The 21,448-nt window shown below is 33.7% G+C and overlaps 1 protein-coding gene across 3 annotated transcripts; it reads left to right on the top strand.

Annotated features, from left to right (window-relative positions):
* Positions 1-5,458: 5,458 nt before the first annotated feature.
* Positions 5,459-20,959, top strand: LOC119188336 (putative fatty acyl-CoA reductase CG8306). Of its 3 annotated transcripts, none has more exons than XM_037444841.1 (13): positions 5,459-5,565; positions 12,924-13,157; positions 13,324-13,491; positions 13,961-14,044; positions 14,486-14,631; positions 15,223-15,332; positions 15,696-15,779; positions 16,082-16,190; positions 16,769-16,885; positions 17,136-17,255; positions 17,919-18,078; positions 18,715-18,812; positions 19,975-20,959. In XM_037444841.1, the coding sequence occupies exons 2-13, from the start codon at positions 12,960-12,962 to the stop codon at positions 20,111-20,113; spliced, it is 1,533 nt and encodes a 510-aa protein (XP_037300738.1). In that variant the 5' UTR covers positions 5,459-5,565; positions 12,924-12,959; the 3' UTR covers positions 20,114-20,959. The 3 variants fall into 3 exon arrangements, with proteins under 3 accessions (XP_037300738.1, XP_037300740.1, XP_037300739.1); XM_037444843.1 differs by lacking the exon at positions 5,459-5,565 and adding an exon at positions 8,986-9,028; XM_037444842.1 differs by lacking the exon at positions 5,459-5,565 and adding an exon at positions 12,706-12,819.
* Positions 20,960-21,448: the final 489 nt, after the last annotated feature.

Below are 21,448 nucleotides of genomic sequence, written 5' to 3'. Positions count from 1 at the left end.
ATTAAAATATTGTTGCTTTAAAAACACTCGATATTTCTTTTTTACAAAAATGTTCTAAAATAATGCAATGAAGTATAATCATTTATTTTTTTTTGTATAAATAGGAATTAGTTTTTCTAAGTTTCTCTTGCCATAACTTAGATGTTTTCTTAAATAACATCACAAAAAATCACAAATTGTAAATACAATTTTTCAAAATTAGATAAATTATGTTTTTTATGATTTTTTTTCTTTTCTTCACACTAACATATTTTTTTTTATAATTACTTCAAAACAAAAGACGATTTCTGATCTCTCTCTGTCTCTCTTAACTTTTATGGTTTTTATTGTTTCATTCAACTGACTATTTCGCAGAAATATTTGTTCGTGTTATAATACAAATTTTGTATTGTTGATATTTTATTATCACTGACTCTGAATCTGTTTACTAAGTAAGGAATCTATTCTGACGTGACATCACTAATTTTGTGAACCTCAAATTGCAATGAATCTCATTTAAGTGACATTTACAGCCGTTTTTAATAAACGATCCCAATCTCAATCTTCAATCCGAATCCGAGAATGAACCAATCTAAATAACTCATTTGTAAGCGTGTCAATAAACTTTGTTCTGATTGGTCCATCTTTGAGATCGTAAAAGCGATTGAGATCGTTTATTCAAAATGGCGGGTAGCCATTATTTATGAATCTCAAAATTAAAATATTCTGTCACAAATATGGCTGTTGACGGAATAAACATTATTACTTAGCAAGAGTAATGATTTAAACCTTTTTGCGGATATAATATTTTATTTACAAGAAATATACATTTTTATGCTCTGAAGTAGGTTATTTCAAGTTTTCTCAACACCTCTCTTTAGGCCTTGAACACAACTGAGTCTCTTCGTAACTATCTTCAAACTTTTTACTTTTAAATGTAAAATATTATGACTCCGTGAAAAAAGAATTGTTCTCGCTAAGTAATTTTTAATAAAATTCTCGTTTTCTCTAATACAATGTACCTAAAGATTTTTGTAGATCGTATTAAATAGTTATTAGTAGATTTTAGTATATTAGTTAAGGTATATAAAGTAAGTATATGTACATTTGTTTAATGAGGAAATATCATGGTTGAAGTTTTTTTAATTCTATATAATGTCATGGTATCTGTAAATGGTATTGAGAATATATTTATATATCATTTATTTTATTCGCATTTAGAAAAAAGGGGCCATCCATAAATTACGTCACACATTTAGAAGGGCGAGAGGGTCAACGAAGTGTGAAAAGCGTGGGAGTCATAAGTTTCGTGACGTCACATGGCAAAATCAGTTTTAAAACATAGCACATTAATGGTAAACAAAGAACTTTAAAATATATTGTATATGGGTATACATATAAGCTATGTGTAATAATGTAAAACCACGTATGACGAAAACGGGGAGAGGGACAAAAACTCGTGAAATTCGTGAGACGTAGTTTGTGGATAGCCCCTAATATAATCTATCGGCGAAACGAAATCCTTCCAGCGAGCAAGTCAATTGTAGACTACATTACCAAGGTTACAAGGTAAAGTGTCATTTCTTTTATCACTAGTCTATCATTTGGAGAATATGTCATGTGGTTGTTTTGTTGATTCCGGCGATTGCAACCAACAGTCGCCGTATTAATCGTAGTCAATATGTCGGTATTTATTTTGTATTCATCAAATAAAATTGTCGCTAAAGTTAACATAAAATAATCTGATAAAACATGATATTGACTTATTAAACTTATTTATTTCATAAATTATAATACACGATTGATAAATAAATAGTTTATTTTTATCATAAAAAAATTAAATATTGCTATTAAACATTTACTTCTATGTATATTTCAGTCGTGTGTATTGATAAATCTGTATTTAGCGTATCTATGTATTTTGTACTGAAGCAAATCAATAAAATTAGACAAATTATAATCAAAATTAGTAACATAGCTTTCTTTGGGAATTTTTATTCTAATAAAAATTAAAACGGTTATATCGAAATTCATATTCCTGTGAACATTAAAAAAATATTCCAAACAGCGCCATCTGTACAGGAAAAAGTGGAACTATTAATTATTACACTGTAATTGTAATGTTGTATTTCAAGAAAAAAAGTGGTTACGGGTTATAAAACAGGTAAAACCTTATTAGAAATTCAGTTCGACAGCTATGTTGTAAGAAATATAATCGTACATCCCAGTTTTTTTCTAATCCATGGCGTATTATCGAAAATATCTTCCCATATATGACAATTGAAATTATACTGCTTTAATGGAGTAAATTTATTATTTCTTGAAATACGAGTAAGTTATTGTTAGGATAGGTTATGTCATGTATTAGTGTTTTAGATAAGTGTCCACAAATTTGTATTGTCTAAGTGATAATGGAATTAAATTGTAGAAATTTATTATTATTTTTATTTAACCTATAGAAAAATGTACAGAGGTGTATATTGCCATAAGGGTCCACATATCAAAATTTCTTTGGGGCCCTTTAAAGGACTGCGAACTTTTACCCTCTTATTTATAAACGTTATTTATATAAGGACGGAGCAATGATGTGATAACAAGTCTGTTTCTCAGCTTTGTTTATCTGACAGCTAACTAGATTCAAGTTGTATCTCAATATTAGCCAATCACAACGGCCCTATGTCTACGCACTGCGAAGGCTGCCATGCCGTCAGCACTGAGAAACAGACTTGTTATCACAGGAAAGATAGTTCTTAAATAAATATCGTCTATGAATAAGGGCGTTTGGCGCTCGATTAAGTTTATCGTATGGACTAAGAGGGGCCCTTATACGCCTTATTCAACGGTAGCTACCTAGACACATACAAGTTCAGCATCAGGTGAAAAATTCTGTAGGTTGAGGTGAGTCCCCTAGGAACATACAAATTAGGTACCAGATGATAATTTGTTTAGATCAAGGTGAGTGCGACTACTAAACGAATATAATTCATTGAAATTTTTGTATAATTTTTCATTTTATTTTTTAATATGAAACGGAAGTAAAATCGCGTGCAAAAGCTAGTGTGCCTATAAAATCCTACAATGTTTTATCATGACCATACTTTTCTGTTGAATCATTACAATATTCATTGTTTAGTGTAATTTTCCGAGCTCCATACTTGACCCGTCGTCTTGCGTGTTGATTCTTGAGCCACCAGTTTCTTAATGTTTACCCACGACTAGTTCAAAAGTTGTTACGACCAATTTAACTTGACCTCAATCGTAGATAATGGAACGTAATAAAAGCGCTGTGTTATAAAAAAGTATGCTTGTGAGTTTATTAAAGAGGTTATCTATGGTACTACTGAACCGGTTTTAAGAATTCCTTTTGAATTCCCTTGGTGTCAGTGAGATTTCAGTTCCCCGTGAGAATGGGCCCGGATTTCGTTGTCACCTGACTAAAACAAAAAAAAAACTCTCATTTTATATTTTAAAATTCATTCGATCTGATTTAGCCAGCCATTACTAATAACAACACATACAAACAAACTGAAAACACTAAACCAACTAAATAAAACAAATATATTTACATAATATATTTGTTGCCAAGCCACAATTTAAAAAAAAAAAGTAAATAAGTAGGCGCGTAAAGTTTAACGACTACAAGGTGTTATACTGTTACCCCAATTACCATTGATACTTTCACTGCAATAGCTTAAATATAGTGTTGTTTACTGCGGTCTGTTAAGTTACGTATAATTCTTGTGTCACACTTAACAGGTTCTTTCGCCCATAAATTGTTGACTTGATGTCTCAGAGTAAATGGAAAAGTACTAAACGACTCCATATTACATTCGACGACAACGTCAGTAAGTTTGCATTTATGACGGGAAGGTTTGTATATCGACCACAAAGAGCATCGCCAGCCGATGGCCCAAAGGGGGGACAAGTTGATATGAAGAATAAGAAAAGTATAATTGTACACGTTTCTCCCCCACTACCCTTCTCCCGCTTTAACAATAACAATAACATAGAACAGAGAGTAATTGAGCGTATAGAATATTAGGAATGAACTTGGTGAATTCATTCGAGTTTTAGAACCTTTAGGGGGGGGCAGCTACCCCTTCCTGCCACCACTCGGCGACGCCCTTGTCAATCACCTCGGAGGTCTGGTAGGGGTTCGATCCTTAGTCAGGTAAAATAATATTGAGTGTTTTCGTTCAGTATCAGCATGGAGTTTGGAATTTGTTCCCGATATGGAAATAGGTCTACCTTCTATTAAATCTCGGGAAAAACAACATATGGGACAAAGTGGGTGCACTAGTTGCGCCTCTGCCTATCCCCTAAAGGAATAAAAATCGTATGTGTGTGTGTGTGTGTGTGTGTAATTTTCCATACGTTAAACTCGTCTAGGAATTTCAATATCAGTAGTAGACTAAGGGTGAATGACCGAGCTGCGAAGGTTGCATCGCCGGGAACACCTAAGATATAAATACAATATGTTTATCTGCGAATACCTAGTTTTCTCTATGAATTTCGTTCGTAGACTCATAGTCAACGTTTTACGGTGAGGAAGTAAACCACAGTTGTACAATCAGTTGTTACATAAATCCTGTTTTTTGTGACACCTTTAAATCAGTCAAATTTAAAAATAGAATAAGAGTTAAATAAAATTATATAAAATTGTATTTTCGTTTTGTTTGTTTTGTTTTTATTTCCTTTAAGTCATAAGTTTAATTTATTGTAAATTATGTTTACCACCCAATCTGTGACCAAAATGGTTCTTTGTATCTTTCTAGTTCAGAAATGGCGCCAAAGGCAATTTATTCATAAAAATATCACAACAATCATAAAAAATTATGCGGTCTCTTAGCATATTTTCTGTTCTATAGCAGAATCCAACTATGCATTGAACAAGAAATGTAACTGCGTTACGACGTATCGTAAACCAGTTGTAAGTAGGTTTACGCATAACCGCATGCTGCGCGTGCGTTTGCCGGTGTCCTACGCTGTCCACACAATAGCATAAGTAGTTCTTACTTGAAGATAATATTGTTACCGAACTTATGTAGGTAATATTTATAAATTATGATTTTAGATTAACTGCGTAATACCGTGTAATTAATGGTGAAGTATTGTATAGCCAGATAAATGTACCATCATTGAACTATATATAAGCTTTACGTTCATTGTATTTAATATTTTTTTTTATAAATAACCCTAAGTAGGTATAATGGTACCTTAGTAGGTACCATTATGAAATAACATACGTTTAATTATAATATACTTAACTGTACGTCAAGACAGCCACTGCACTGTATTAAAGTTGTATGCTATTGCAATTGTAGCTATTTTGATACAATTCAATAATACTTGCAACCAAAATGTGATAATTTGATGAATGTATTCGTGTCTCGTGGTGTATATACATGTACCTTTTGCTCTTGCGACAAAAAGTCGCCGAAATTGCCGACAGAAAATCACCTCACTGGAAAGCGCACAGCCTAGCCGGCCGCATAGCTAACTGACAGTTAGCCGGCGGACTCTCGTCACACCACACATTCCGAGTGAAACGTGTTGTGTTTGGTGTTATTGGCATTTCGTGGACACGTGAGTTTATATATATTTTATTAATTTTTACTTTTTAGACTTTTTTTTTAGACTAACAAATTGTATATGAAAATAAGTTGTTGATTAAATCATTCTATTCTTATCGAAAAGAATTGTATTATTTCTGGTGTCATTGAACTTAAACAGAATATTTTATTCTTCTATAAAAAAACAACTTAAAACGTTTCCTAGTGAAAATTACTGGTTCGGCACCCGGGACCTCCCGGTCGATAATCTTTTTACGCAGCTACGAGACCAAGACTAAAATACGGTGTCATTCTCATAAAAAAATAATAGTTTCTACATTTTTCTAGGACTTAAGCTCATTATTATTTCTTCCTCTGCCCATCGCATAATCAGGCCAAAGCAAAATGAGTTTTAAATAATGCACTCTTTTATCTTATTCAATTTAGAACACTTTTAATTACTAGATATAATAGTCCGTAAACAAGTTAAGCAACCTACCGCATAATGGGGGATTTTGACTATAACTTCATCGTACAATATACTCCAACACACGGCAGTGTGCTCAAGTTTGCCGGATATTATAACGATATCAGCTTGACTAGTCATAAGCGCCACGCTTGACAAAATAAGTAAACCATCACCCATAGGCCAGCACAAAGCACTGCTTAGCACTATATTCGTCATCCAGATACTTTGTTTGTTTAGTAATTGCACTTGTTATAATGACCTTCAAACCGGAACGCTAGTTATATAATATATATTGAGTATCGACGGATATCGACATACCTATTCGTGATACAATACAACCTGCCCAGATAGATATCGTAAGAAAATGTAATTAACTCCGTTTTTATTCGCTTCTCTAATTTATTTATTTATTATGTCAAATACATACTGGTATATTTGCTAGTGGCATCCAAACTAAGCTGCGCTTGTATCTTGGACTGCCTACATAGCATAGCTTCATAGATATTACATTACAAACATACGCAATAAATCTAGCCACCAAGGATAACTCGACTGGGGAATCAAAGTACAGCTCAGCGCGTGACTATTGTAAATACTTATTATAACTAATAAATTAAATACTTAATTCATTTTTCAATCGAAGAGAGATTATAGATTAGTCATTAGGTACATTTTATTTAATAGTTAATCACCTTTTAGCTCTCCTGAAGTCACAGAGTGTTAACGACCAAATCAAGTTAATAATACACTATAACAATGGGGTCAGGGACCTATGGCTTTGCACATAAACACGTTGCCCATAATTTCGTGTTCATTAAATCAGGAGTTATTTAGATAGACACGAAAAAATGATAATTTTATGATAATTATTCTATAAATGTCCAGACAGATTAAATTTAACCAACGCAAAATATTCCATTCATGTTGTAAAATGGTTTTATAAAAGCTGAAATCTGACTATCAGTCGAGATTGACGTGAATCGATTTTTTTTTAATACACTACGTATTTTCATTTTCGGTTGAACTATCTGAGAATGAATTAGACCCTTACAAAATTCACTACTTACTCTGTAGAAAGAGACAATGCAATTTCAAAACCATTTCGGTAGGAAATTAATACTAAAGTGAAAATGCGTATGTCTTTTCTATTGCAATTATACATAAATGTAAAATTTAATTGTTTTTAGAAAGTTAAAAATAACACTTATTGTAATGGCTGAGGCTTAAAACTTTATTGCTTACTTATAAAAAAAAATGCATGTTTGCGTTCTCGTGTGTGAGACATAGAAAAAACGATTACAAAACCAAGAAATTTCAACTACAAAAGGAAATAGATAAGCGCTTAGTGAACCTACTGCACAACACTGCCCTTCATTTAAACGCTGATTATAACTGATTATTTGCTAATATAGGTATACTTGATGTCTTTTATTTTTATTTAGGGCAGTTTAAATATACAGTTATTACATAAATACAAAACAATTTTCATAATGTTGTTATTAATGAAAAATCTCCCATTGAAGCAAACAAAACCGCATTGGTCCCAAATGGTCTTGTTATGTAAACACTTCATAAGAACATGATAAGTGTCATAAATTAAATAACAAACCGGGCATTTAGGACATAGCATTTTTATAAATACGGGTTTTAATATCGTCTCAATGGTCAGTAATTACTCTAAATGGAAATGGCCATTTACGGTAAACCTGTTGCATGCTGATTGACGGCTGAAATACATCTAGTTCCGTTCAAAATCATTCAGTAATCAAGTAGAATGTCCAAGTGAGAGTAATGGTCGAGTTAGGTACATTCACTCGGAAAGCGGTCAGTGACATTGCGACGTAGGTACTATGAAATGTAAAATACTCAAATTCTACGTAATTTTAAGGCAGTGTCTCCAGCAAAAGAAGCGCCAACCATATTTTTATACGCCATCTATCCGAAATACATAATACATATAGAAAAAAATATCATTACTTTGGTATCGTTTCAAATATGTTATCTTTACCTTCGTTGTTCTAAATTTTTATAATGTGAATATTTTATAAATATATCATTATGAAGATGTTACTTAAATTATTGATTCCATGTATGTCCTCCTAAAGTACCAACATATAATTTAAATTTGCGACTATTAGACAAAAAAATAAATATTTTGATTGTTTAATATTTTCAAAAAAGTCTAATATTGATTTTTTTAAGAAATTATTCGTCAATATTTTCATATTTCCGTCAATAAGTTGTGCACCGTAGAGGTATGAAACGATTGATCAAGGCCATTTGCTCGGAGAAAGGCGTTAAGTACTTGTTATTAGGTATCTACTTTCTTTTCCGCATCCTTTATTGCAGCCAAAAAAAATTTTTAGTTCACAAGCTCAAGAATATCGATTACATATTAAATAAACTGTATTAGTGGGTATCTGTTAATTTCTTCCGGAGTTGGTTAAGTAGACAACATACTTACTATCGAAAGCATGTTTCATTTTGGACCTAATGACTTGCACTTAAAAAAATTACTACTTAAATCGTACTCAGACGCAATTGTTTTTCCAATATATTGCTGTAAGTACCTATTCAATAATATTTGTATTATGTGGGCACCTACTTGTCGGCCTTGTTCTGAAATCATTTCAAGCACACATTATTATTATAAGTAATGTTGAAACATCAATATTGCGCAGACTAAATAATTTTAAAGTAAACAAATACTTTTAACGTCAAACATAGATTTTAGCATACATTATTGTCATCCGAACGCAAATACCTAATTAGAGGTGCATTACTCAAGTTAGCCGAAAATGATAACTTGAGGAATAATAACGACTCAAGTTATACTCTGTACCATAAATCATATTTGAATGTGAAACATCCACAATTTTTTAAGTGATTTGAAACCAGCCGCATACATAAAACATTTAATATCCGTTTCACTGCACGTCAGTTATTACATAACTCGTGTTAATAAATTCTCAGCACTAGACCGTAAATTTGATGATCAAAGTTCAACATCCCACAAAAACTGGTCGTCGTGAGTTTTATTTTAACAATTGAATTACAAACGAGCTGATTAGTTGTCTGATGGCACTGCTGCTCTCGAGATATTATAAGATTACAAAGATCTGCAAGATCGCAGCATCCCTGTCTTTCAGATAAATTGGATTAAGGTCCTGGTCACAACTTCTGAGTAAATGCCACTCGTCTCATGAATATCTAAGATGATCAAATATAAATATAAATTCTAATGTATGCTCCTAAATAAATGGTAATAAAATGTCTACTGATAACTGACCTATTATACAGGGAGTCCCAGAAAATAGTGTCAAGCGGAGGTCAAGAGATAGAGCCCTCATGGGGTATCCTAATCACCCCCATGTATGTTCCACGATTTTTCATAGTTTCACATTATTTAATATTTCTTATACATATATCTGGAAGTTGGTTTGATTCCAAAAGACATGACTTAAATGAAAAGTAAAAACATATCTATCATAAATTATCTTGTATGCCCTCGAGGCCTAACTTTGGACCAACGTGCAAAATGTTTTCGAAAGGGAACGTATAATCTCACCAATACAACCAGAGATACCAAAAATAAGCTATTTGCCTCCAAATATAGCCACCATGCTGTCTACACTGCCATTCCGTAAGAATAACCAGTTTGTATTAGGTAATATCTTTGTAGCTAAAAATATCTCAGGTTTCTTCCATTACACCAATCGAAACATGTTGCCGAGGAAAGCTTTCGGTGATATGCAACGCCGCAATTGCATTGCCCTCGTTCACTTGCGTAACTAGTGCACTGGTTTTTGGCTACTTGGCGGCAGAAACAGACATTGCGTTGGTACCTCCCCAGGCGGACTCTCACATATGAGAGAGCTACCGGCTACCACTAATAATGTAGTATATAGATTTCACTGCGGATTCAGAAGTGAAGTCGATAGTGAGATCTTTCAGAATAGCATAGCAGAATACCTTCGTTAGTGAGTATATAATATAATAAACAGAAAAGAAAAAGAGTGTTGAATGCTGACACACATCAGTGATAGGAAGTCTCATAAATCATTGTATTTATCTAATATCTACAGTGGGCTCCACCCTTAAAAAGATCCTGTTTTTAAATATACTATTATCTCTTAAGGACAAGTTAGTTCTTTACTAATTACTTGTAGTTATAATGTTACCTCAAACAATGTGATATTAATAGTTGTTTAGGCATGACGGGTGTAGTCTAGTACTTATTAAATATTATTACGTGCCCCTATATCAAAATTTGTTGGGAGTATGTATGTAGTCTCTATATGTACAATATAAGCTTCAAGAATGATTAGCGCGCCGTTTTGCTGAGGGCAACATCTTAAGTTTAACGTAGTTATGGGCTAAGAGGGGCCCCTAGCATTGATACGGCTGATTCGGCGGTATCTACGCCCCTGCTCTTTTCCTTGATCTCCGGCGGCAGGACAAGTACCTCTAGGGCAATTTTCTCATTTGAACTATCATTTTTTTGTTTACTATTTTGAACTAAACTGTGTGTAGCATTTCGCTTTAACATTTCATTTAGTATATTGAACTTTCAATGTAACATGCAAAATTGCAATTTCAAATCCATCCATAAATTCATAAATCTGAGATAGGCAATTTCTAGAAATTTATGCTACCATAAAAACGTGAATTCACCGTTTTAATGTATGTTGGTGCATAATATATCACTCAATTTCAATAAAATTTATAGCTTATTTCTAGATGCAATAATCGTGTTAGATTCTTTTTTAATTGGTGGTTCGTGAATCGTCAGTAAATATTAATTATAAAAATAAATTGATTTAGGAAATTTCCAATAATTATTTTGATTTACGTAAGATAGTTATCATCGTTATGCAAAAAAATATTTTTCAAATATGAGAATAATAATTAAATAAGTAAGTACTATTATTTCCACTAGTTGCTCGTTTTGTATGTTAGAGTATATCAGTAACTTAATGTTTGCTTTTAAATTCTGTCATGTTAATAACTCCCCTATTACACCACTCCTTAACATAGAATATGCACGAGGTGTGTGTTATCTCTCTCCGACTTACTTTATATTACACAAAAAAATTTTTTTTTTTTTTTCAGTTACATTTAGAATTGATTTTTATGTGATACAAGAACGAACATATTTTTTTATACACAAAGATTACAGATATAGGCACGGAAATTTGGAATTTTATTAAGTATAGTAATGATAGGTACTTAGATGGATAAAAACAACTATTATATATTTTTTTATACAAGGGTCTATTTCTCGTGTTTCAAGAAACCTTTATTTAATTGTTATCGCTGGTAATATTAATAGTTCTCAATTTACGATTTAGTTGGGACCATAGATTATTTTGGCTTTTGTATTTGGTCGGCTTATAGGTATATTATTAATGTGATGAGAAGCATTTACTCAGGGTAACGAGCGAAGGTCAAGACTTGTGCCAAGGCACAGCAGTCTTTGGTGGGTTTGCTTCTTTTTATGACAAGGCCAAATGAAAGATGGCTTATAACAACGGGCAGGATTTCCTATAAAATAATTTTCGGATAAAGTTTTTCAGGAACTAATACTTACTTACAAGTAAACTTGAATATAAGTAAACATCACAATTATGACTAACAAAAAACGATTACGTATTTATCATGGGTGACCTTGTGTTATGCTGTAGGGTTTATAAAATCAGGTATTTTGTATAGAGTCTATGCTAGTAATGAAGGTATAGAAGTAACGAAAAACAAAACTGGTTTCTGGTATCGGCATTAAAAATTGCTTACAAGAAAATGGAATTTCAAAAAAATTGATCCCCATCCTTAAAGCATGAGAAAAAAAATATTCCTTATGAATAGCGTTACATTAATTTAATCTTCTTTTTACATATTGTTATTTTATATTAAATTCGCCTGATGTAACACCCATATGTACTAAGTACCAGCACTGCGGAATCACAAATCTCAAAAGATAGCAGTCATTTCATAATTAAAACTATATTGTAATATGTCTGCAACGGCCACAAAACTCGTTTGCCTTGAGCTAACCAAGTGAAGAAAACTATGAATACTACGAACCGAGATAATACACTGTAAATAATTATTATTATGTATTAAGAGATGATGATCAACTGTGTATAGTCGCCAATTAGGTAGATAATTTTGAGTGGTGAATTTATTTAGTAATAAAAAAATGGACTTTTTTATATTTCATAACTTTTTAAACATGTAGCTAAAATGATATACAATGGGCTATGATGTAGTTTTAAATCAAATATATAATTTCAGTTGTTCACTTTCTTTAAGTCAATTGCTTTTCTTTTGCTCTGAAAAGTGTTGTTCGCGGCATCGCCTGCGTGAAAACCGAGGAATCTTGCCTGCTACAAAAGTCCCTTATATTGCTGTAGGGGCTAGTAGTATCATCTGAACGGCGTCAGCGCCATCTAGTATTAGAAAATCAGTTTAAAAATAATGTATTTCCCACGGGAGCAAATTACCGGAATAAAAAATTGCGTATTATATAATTATCCAGAACATGGTCTCTACGTGAAGCGAATTTTATCCAAATTTGTTCAGTGGTTTCTGCGTTTACTTTTAATAAACATCCAAAAGAAATTACAATCATTTATAATATATGTAAGTAAATAAATAAGGATGAAGTTAGGTTAATATTAGTGGGATAAGATTGAGAATGACGTGATAGTTTGGCAGCCCGTATGTTACCTCTATGAGCGCCCTATAAGTTTAATGTCAGTGTCATCAGTCATCAATCATTCGGACGTCAAGATCAAGCTCGATCAAGTCTCGGTCTTCAAGGTCAATTCAAACTTGACTGTCCAATGCATACAATTTTTTATTTATCGCACAGACTTTACAACAATTTAAACCTCAAAACAACCTTATAATTTAATTATTTACAGATATCATAACACGAAGTGATAGTGTAATCGTCGAAAATGTCTGAAGAATCTCAAATACGTGCGTTTTATAATGGCAAAAACTTTTTTATTACTGGCGGCACGGGTTTTGTCGGGTTGTGCCTTATTGAAAGGATATTGCGCAGTATTCCTGATGTTGGAAAGGTATATTTACTGATGAGACCGAAGAAAGGCAAGGAGATATCACAGAGATTGGAGGAATTTCCGAAAAACCCGGTTAGTTTGAACATTTTTAAGGTTATGAAACTAAAACTTGGTAATAATTAATTACTGTATGCTCTACATGTAGTAGAGCAGTATATTTATACCCAAAAAAGTTGAGATGTTTTATAAGATGTTTAAGAAACTCAAAATGAATAAATTAATAATGTTTTGGTTTTAGATATTCGAAAAACTGTTAGAAACAAACACGACTGATATATTCAATAAGTTAGTGCCGATATCTGGTGACGTGGGGGAAGAGAACCTTGGACTGAGCGCCCAGGACCGACAGACTCTGGTGGACAATGTCAATGTTGTTATACATTCCGCTGCCACTCTTGATTTTCAGGTAAAATTTTATCATAAATTGTATGTAGCTAGTTACTGCTATTGTACGATTAGGGACTAGTGAATTATTAATCCCAAAAATAATAGTAGCATTACTAGTTATACTTCATAGTATAAACACACACTCACAACTTATATACACACCTTACCAGAGGTGCAACTGCTGCACCCATATTTCAATGTGTGTATTCCATTCCATGATATGATAGGGTGTAAACCTACTGCTTTATTAAGCACAAATTTCAAACCCCTTGCTGATACGGTAAAACAATATCACTTTGCCTGATTAATGTAAGATGGCCCTTAAATTGCAAAAAACATATTAAGAGGTCAAAAACAAAAAGCTTATGAGTGTTCTGATATTTTGAAAAGTTAAGGTATTTAATTTTACATAATGAAGCCCAAAATATATAGTATTCAAATTGTATGAAGTATATTAAAGACTAATTATTTCATTTTGCCTTTTTCAGGAGAATCTCAGGCCAACGGTCAACATAAACCTTCTTGGTACTAGAAGAATAATGACACTATGTAAAGAAATTAAGAATTTGAAGGTGAGTAAAACACATATATATAGTTTTATTATCATGATCATTTCTAAATAAGTTATTGAACACTAAGCTTAAAACTACACAAGATTATTCTTATTCTATGATATTACACTCATCAAATATTTACGCCCTATACAAATATCCACCACAGGGGACACAACCTCAAATTAACCACTACCAGATCTCACAACAACCTTCACAAACATTTTCTAAGTAATAGAGTGGTGGCAGTGTGGACTAAGCCCTGTGAAGATAGAGTGTCAGCTTGAAATACTCATATAAAAATAGACTTGATAGATATATTGGAATTATAAAAAAACAATTAGCGATAAGCAAGATACTGTTTCCCTGACAATATATAAATAAATATAATAATAAAGGATTGAATAAAAACATTTTATTATAAATAAACTGCATTACACACATTTGTATGAATAATTTCAGGTGATGATCCATGTATCCTCGGCGTATGTGAACTCTTATTTGACGGAAGCTCATGAGAAGGTGTATGATGCTCCGGAAGATGCTGAGAAAGTTATCTCCTTGGTGGGCACACTTAGTGATGAGGCGTTGGATCAGATTGAACCAAAGTATTGAAATCCTTTTGTATTTGAAAGTAACTGAATGCAAGAATCATGCGGCTTGCCTGATGGTAAACAATATGACCGCCCACAAATAGAAGCAACACCTTACAGAAATTTGAATTTTAAAGTACTGTGTGGCGTTTCCAATGCGCTCATCACATAGATTCTTTATGTAAAGTAAATCATATTTACACTTATATTATAAAGAGGTAAAGTTTATGAGTTTGTTTGTAGGTTTGCAAACATTTATCGCGGAAATACGTTTTTACGCGTATGGAGCCGCGGGCGCAAGCAACGGAAGTTCTCAAAAAGAATAATTATTTCCTCGTTTTTGCAATATTGATGCTCCATTTCTATTAGTCATAGAATGATGTTATATAGCCCATAGCCTTGCAGGATAAATGGGCTATCCAACAGTAAAACCATTATCCAATTCAAACTAGTAATTACTGAGATTAGCGCATTCCAACAATCTCTTCAGCTTTATATAATAGTATACTCATCCAAGCTTTACCAGCTGATCCATTATTTGCTTGTATGTTGCTGTGATTAGACACTATCACTTTGTAACTTGACCTGTGTAATGTCTTCTTCCAGATTGTTGAAGGACCATCCTAATACATACACATTCACAAAACATTTGGCAGAGCATGAGGTGGTGAAGTGTGCTGACAAGTTTCCCTGCACTATAGTCAGGCCTACCATGAGTGAGTTTACAGGGTGATCAAAAAAAAGTCACCTATCTATTTTTATATACAGAGTGTTACAACAACCACATAATCACTTACATTTACTCTTCTTAAATCTTAATGAAATATTGTTGTAGGAATACAAATATTATTACAAAAAACTTTTTTAAAATCTTAACAATCTTCCTTCTAATAGGAACTAGAAAACTGTTCTTTCCATTAAATAAGTTTTTTTTTATTTATGAAGTTGCGGTTAAATATTGTAATACATCTATTTTTATGTCTGTAAAATTATGTAAATACATTAAGATGAGAAAGTATTCTAACTATGCATGTACTTAAGTGAAAGGTTGAGGTTATAACTATAATTCGTATTTACAGTTGTAGGCGCTTGGAAAGAGCCTGTACCAGGATGGACCTGTTCCAAAGTGGGACCTCAGGGGTTCCTCATGGGAGCCTCTAAAGGTATGTTATAAAAAAAATATATTAAAAGTAGAAAAACATTTATTCTTGTAGTATTTTTTTTACGTCTTATTTCAGCACTCCATTAAAATTTCAAAGTGACTACACTGTTCTTGACAGTAAAAGATTTATTTATTACAAAAAGTTGACTATCCCTCGTCAATCAACAGTATTATTCGTCCTATTAATGACTTGTCTAAATTATTACATTTTTCGAAAAAATATAACTTATTCAAACATTCACAAACTCTCCAGCTCTATATATAATTGTATATAATGGTCTATATAGTTTTTGAATGTTCCAGGCGTAGTTCGCCGTCTACCGCTAGCCAAAGACAACATAGCGGATTACATACCAGTGGATGTGGTGGTCAATGAGTTGCTAGTCGCTGGATGGAATGCAGCAAAGGCACCGTGAGTTATAAATGTTAATTATTATAAGTGTTGTTGGTATATAATACAATGTCTATAACTTCCGCTTAGTAATAATGAAGTATTTTATTTTGCTTCGATGAACACAATTATTTTTCTGCCTCGATGGCGTAGTTGTAATGGGTATGGGTGCGAGTACTACTGTGGAGATAACGTCCTGGATTCCAATCCCGGGTCGGGTTAAATATATTATATGTGGATGGGTTTTTCCACCTACAAATTACTTAGTCGCAGCTCGGAGGTGGATGGTGGTGTGATGCCCCTATGCCACGGAAAGCATTTGAAAACTTAAAGCCGATGGTCCTGCGCCTGATCTTTCTCCAGTAATGTCGGATTACCGTCTCACCGGATTATTAGAGTGAAGGAACAGAGAGTGCTTGTGTATTGCGCACACACTTGCGCAGTATAATATCTCCTACGCACCTCTGATCCCGTTGAGATTGGCTGCCATGGCCGAAATTTGGCTAGTAGGGATTCAATGTTAATTATTTCAAGCTACATATAAGCTATTAATGCGATGGGCATGTCCTTTGTCACATTAACTTTTCTTTTTTTCCTAGGTCCGGCCTCACAGTGTACCATTGTTCGTCATCCACTCAGAAACCATTCGCGTGGTCCATGCTAGAATCATCTATAAACGGAATGTTACACAAATATCCTCTAAAAAGTGCTGTGTGGTAAGCAATTTCTTATTTCATCTCAAAAAAGTATAAAAAAAACAAAGTGTTCTTGCTTTTCACTGTGGCTTGGTTTTATTATTTCAACTTGAAAAAATAAGCAAATCAAAAAAATCTTGAAAGTACATTGTGGCTTTTCTTTGTTTTTCTTTTTGTTTGCAGTGTTTTATACTTATTTTGTCAGAAGTAACCGTTTATAGCAATTATTTACACAGAATTGTCTAAAAAACTGTGTTTTTATGTTTTACAGGTACCCTCATCTCAAATTAGTGCCATCATTGTTGATGTTCAGGATTTCGGCCATCTTCATACATTTCTTCCCTGCTTTACTGCTGGACACGTTGCTTAGACTAACCGGCGGGAGGCCTATGTAAGTACTTAGTATTAATGAATGTATGATTAGACGCAGCAGTGGACGCCCTTCTGGACATCAGTGGGGAGAAAACTTATAAAGGTCGCGACCCCCACAAGGGTAATTTGTTGGATGCAGGTGGCGTCTACCAGGTCGCTGTGGAAATCTTTAGACAAGGCTTATGGTAAGCAGTGGGCTTTAAATGAATTATTGGAGTATGGTCAATTTATAGCCCAATTGAGAGACAAATTGAATAATGGACCCTATGAATATTGAAAAATTCAAAAATCTTTCCATGCAAAAACGAATATTTTCAATAAGTTGTAGTTGTTTGGGAAAACAATTTGAAGGTGTGCAAATGATTATTAGAATTAAGTGATACAGAATCACAATTGCTAATAAACACACAATGTATAAGGTAGCATGAAGAAGTAGTAGGCCGGCATAATTGTGTATTGGCATGAGATAGCCATCTGTTCCCATTCGATACTTTATCTAAACGCTATCGAGCTTACCATCAGGTGCAGTGCAGTCACTTTGTCAGAGAATTAAAAATAAAGAAATTATAAATGCATTGAATGATAAAGGAAAGTCAATAGAATAAATATATGATTTTTGGTGGTCTCAGAAATTCTATTATAAATAAATACGTACCATTTACAATTTTCATATATTTCACAGATTATGGCGCCTTCACAAAAACGTGTGGAACTCTTTGAGTCGCCTCGAAAAGTTTATATTCAGCGAGTGGAAGTTCCACAACCCGAACACCATGGACCTGGCGAAAAAACTCAACGACACCGACAAAGACATATTTTATATAGACATCACTACTTTATATGTGAGTGTTGTTTTTACAGTAACAATAGTGATGTTCTTTGTATTTTGTAGACGTGAAATTTCTAAAGAACGTTTTTTCTGTTTAATAGTTCATATGCTCTCGTAGATTTAGAATTTATTACTTTTTTCGATTTTAACTTACCATGAAGGTAAATTATAATTTCATTATGAAATTAACTAACAAAGAACTAATTAAGCTTGGTAAGAAATAAAAATAGACTAATCTTTAAAATATATGAAATACAGGGTCATTTTGACGTTGCGATACTAAAGGAAAGAACATTCTCTTTAACTCTTCTAAAATGAGCCAAAAATCATTCATAAATTTTTTTTTACCAAAAATTCCAACTTTACTAATCTGACTGTTTTATAATTTTATAGTTTATTTTATTGGGAATATGGCGTGTGCATGAGTGTATGTTTGACTGAAAGTATGATGTCACTGTGACGAATTGACTTAGAGTAGTAGTGGCATTAGGGCGTGTAAAATAAAAATTACTTTTTATTTACACTTTTGTATTTCATATCTACTGTTCTAGTACCTTATTGTCAATTATTATGTTTTTATTCAGTAATGCAATATCAAAATGTCCCTGTACAAATAGTTAAGAGATAAATAATTAAAATTCTTTTGCAGTGGGAGGATTACTTCAAAAACTTACTTTTGGGCGTGAGGCGGTACCTGAACAACGAGAAGAGTACCAATCTACAGTCGGCCAGGAACAAGGACTCTGTGTATGCATTAGCTTACAAATTGTTCTGTCCTACTTATGTTAAAATAAATAATTCAGCCCTGTATTGTATACTTGCCCACTGCTGAGCACGGGCCTCCTCTACTACTGAGAGGGATTAGGCCTTAGTCCACCACGCTGGCCTAGTGCGGATTGGTAGACTTCACACACCCTCGAAATTCCTATAGAGAACTTCTCTGGCATGCAGGGTTCCTCACGATGTTTTCCTTCACCGTTATATGTTAAAATATTTTGTAAATATTATAAATGTGAATTATCGCTTACTTTAACGGTGACTGAAACCATTGCGAGGAAACCTGCATACCTGAGAAATTCTCTATAGGAATTTTAGGTGTGACCACTAATCAGCCCTATCAGTAGTAGAAGCCCGTGACCAGCAGTGGGACAGTATATAATACAGGGCTATATGCGAAAATATAATGCGAAAGTTTGTGAATTTTTATAAATGTTTGTTAGAAGTTATCACAGTAATTGAAGTACTGATTTGAATGAAATGTGGTACACGGACAGACGATCTGTATCAATTACTTTTATCCGTGTAATTTATTCTCGTTAATTTGAATTCTAATTTGAGTCTTTTAAGATGGCGCCATCAATTGGTATAGTTATCTTTGTAGCGAATGGCTTTTCACGCGGGCGAAGTCGCGAGCAACACCTAGTATAAAATAAGTTTCAAAACGTCGTGGAAGAGATAAACCCATGAATTGATACTTATTGCTGGAAAAGTATACCGTGGGACATATTATATTTCTGCTGGTGGTAGGATATATTATATATCCGCCCGGATAGTGACTACCGTACACAAGGCGTTAAAACCGCCACTGTGGCTCACGTTAGTGTATCCGCATATGTATGTTCCGGGATCTGCCTGTGTATATCCGGTTCTAACAGGCCGGCATAATTGTGTCGACTGCCGAGGGGCAATAATCTCTTGTCCTTCGCTAATTTATTGAACCCCGCTCCACCTACCATCAGGCATAGTGGGGTTACTTGCCGTGTCCGTAGAATAAAAAAAGTTTGACGCCGTCCGAGTCGCGAGCAGAAATAAACCAATGGCACATAGATAATATTAAGTTATTTTAAATAAAAATTGCGGACGATGGCGGTTGCAACAGCTTACTAATGACTTGTATTCTCCATTGCAGGCTCATGGTGTTCCACATTATATGGCAGATGTTGGTGATAGTGACGCTGTGGTACAGCGTGGCGGCGGGCGCGGGGCTGTCGCTGGTGCAGAGCGCGTGGGTCGCGCCCACGCTCTACATGCTCTATAGTTACTTGTAAACATGTATACACAAATTCAACAACTAATTGAACTTGTAATGTTGGATTTAAAAATAACGGCCGTTTTCAATACAATCCCAATCTTAATCTACGATCCGATCTCGAGGATATACCTTAGACTTGAGATCGTTCATTGAAAACGGCGGTGCATTAATTCTACAATAATTTGTAAAGCTGAGTTTAGACTGGTTCTCGGAGTCTTATATTGCTAAGAACTTCTGTATGTGCATACATTAGCGGGAATATTTAAATAATTCTATACACATGCAAGTCACCGACGTACTGCAAGCTTCAAAAGGTACACATTAATTCTTTTCTAACCGAATTTCGGCTACGGTGGCCAATCTCAACGGAGATCAGTCACGTATACAGGAATTATAGTGCACAAGTGTGTGCGCAGCACACAGGTGCATTCTCTGTTCCTTCACTCTCATAGTACGGTAAGACGGCAATCTGACATGACCGGAGAGCTATCAGACGCAGGACCAACGGAAAGCCGTATCACGTAAAGACGTGCTTTAATTTTTTTTTAATTATTTCTTTTGTAATTTTAAATTACAGAAATTAGGTTGCAGGTATTGTTTATAGGGTAAAAACTGACAATGGAAGTCACCTGCAGGACTTGCTAATCGAAACCTCGGTTAACAAAGTTAACAAGGTAGAATTATACAAAAAAAAATTGTTCAATTTATAAGATATTTCGTGAAACGCAAAATTTGTATCGCGACACCGTCCTATTCTATTTTTATTAGTCTTCGTCATTAGTGTTACATTAGGCGTCCAGGGAAAGTTTGGAACAGTGTAAATGCTTATCAGTATTTAATACAAGATCTTATAGAACCTCTACATTTTTCTTTTATATAATATAAGAAAACTTTTTTATAGTCAAAGGTGGATTGTTATGGATATTGTATTTTTGTACATTCCAACGGCATTTGGTATTAAATATATTGTTATTAAATCTTGAGTTTTATTTACCTCATAGCTCTATCCAGTCACGCGTCTCGTGGCTCAATTAAAATTATTGTGATATAAATTATAAATATAAGTATTCCACTCTCCATCGTGTTGAGAGCACCTTCAATTTGCTGAGAAGTGCTGCGCGTCACCGAGACTGAAGCGTGGGGTGTCGAGTTTCTTTTCTGTGTGGATTAAACTTGACCGGCTACTGCGGCTGCGCAGCTAATTTGAAGACGACATAAAATAGCAGCTCATGCTATAAGAGGTCGTATAATCCTTAGGGATTAGGAAGAATTTAAATAAGAACGTAAATCAAATTATTTTAAGTATGAAGTTTTAATTATTTTGAAATTTTAAAATTGGTTTCATCTAGAA

Source organism: Manduca sexta, chromosome 28, assembly GCF_014839805.1.
Source record: "Manduca sexta isolate Smith_Timp_Sample1 chromosome 28, JHU_Msex_v1.0, whole genome shotgun sequence".
Lineage (NCBI taxonomy): Eukaryota > Metazoa > Arthropoda > Insecta > Lepidoptera > Sphingidae > Manduca > Manduca sexta.
Note: the sequence above shows the minus strand (reverse complement) of the source record. Positions and strands in the feature narration are given on the sequence as shown.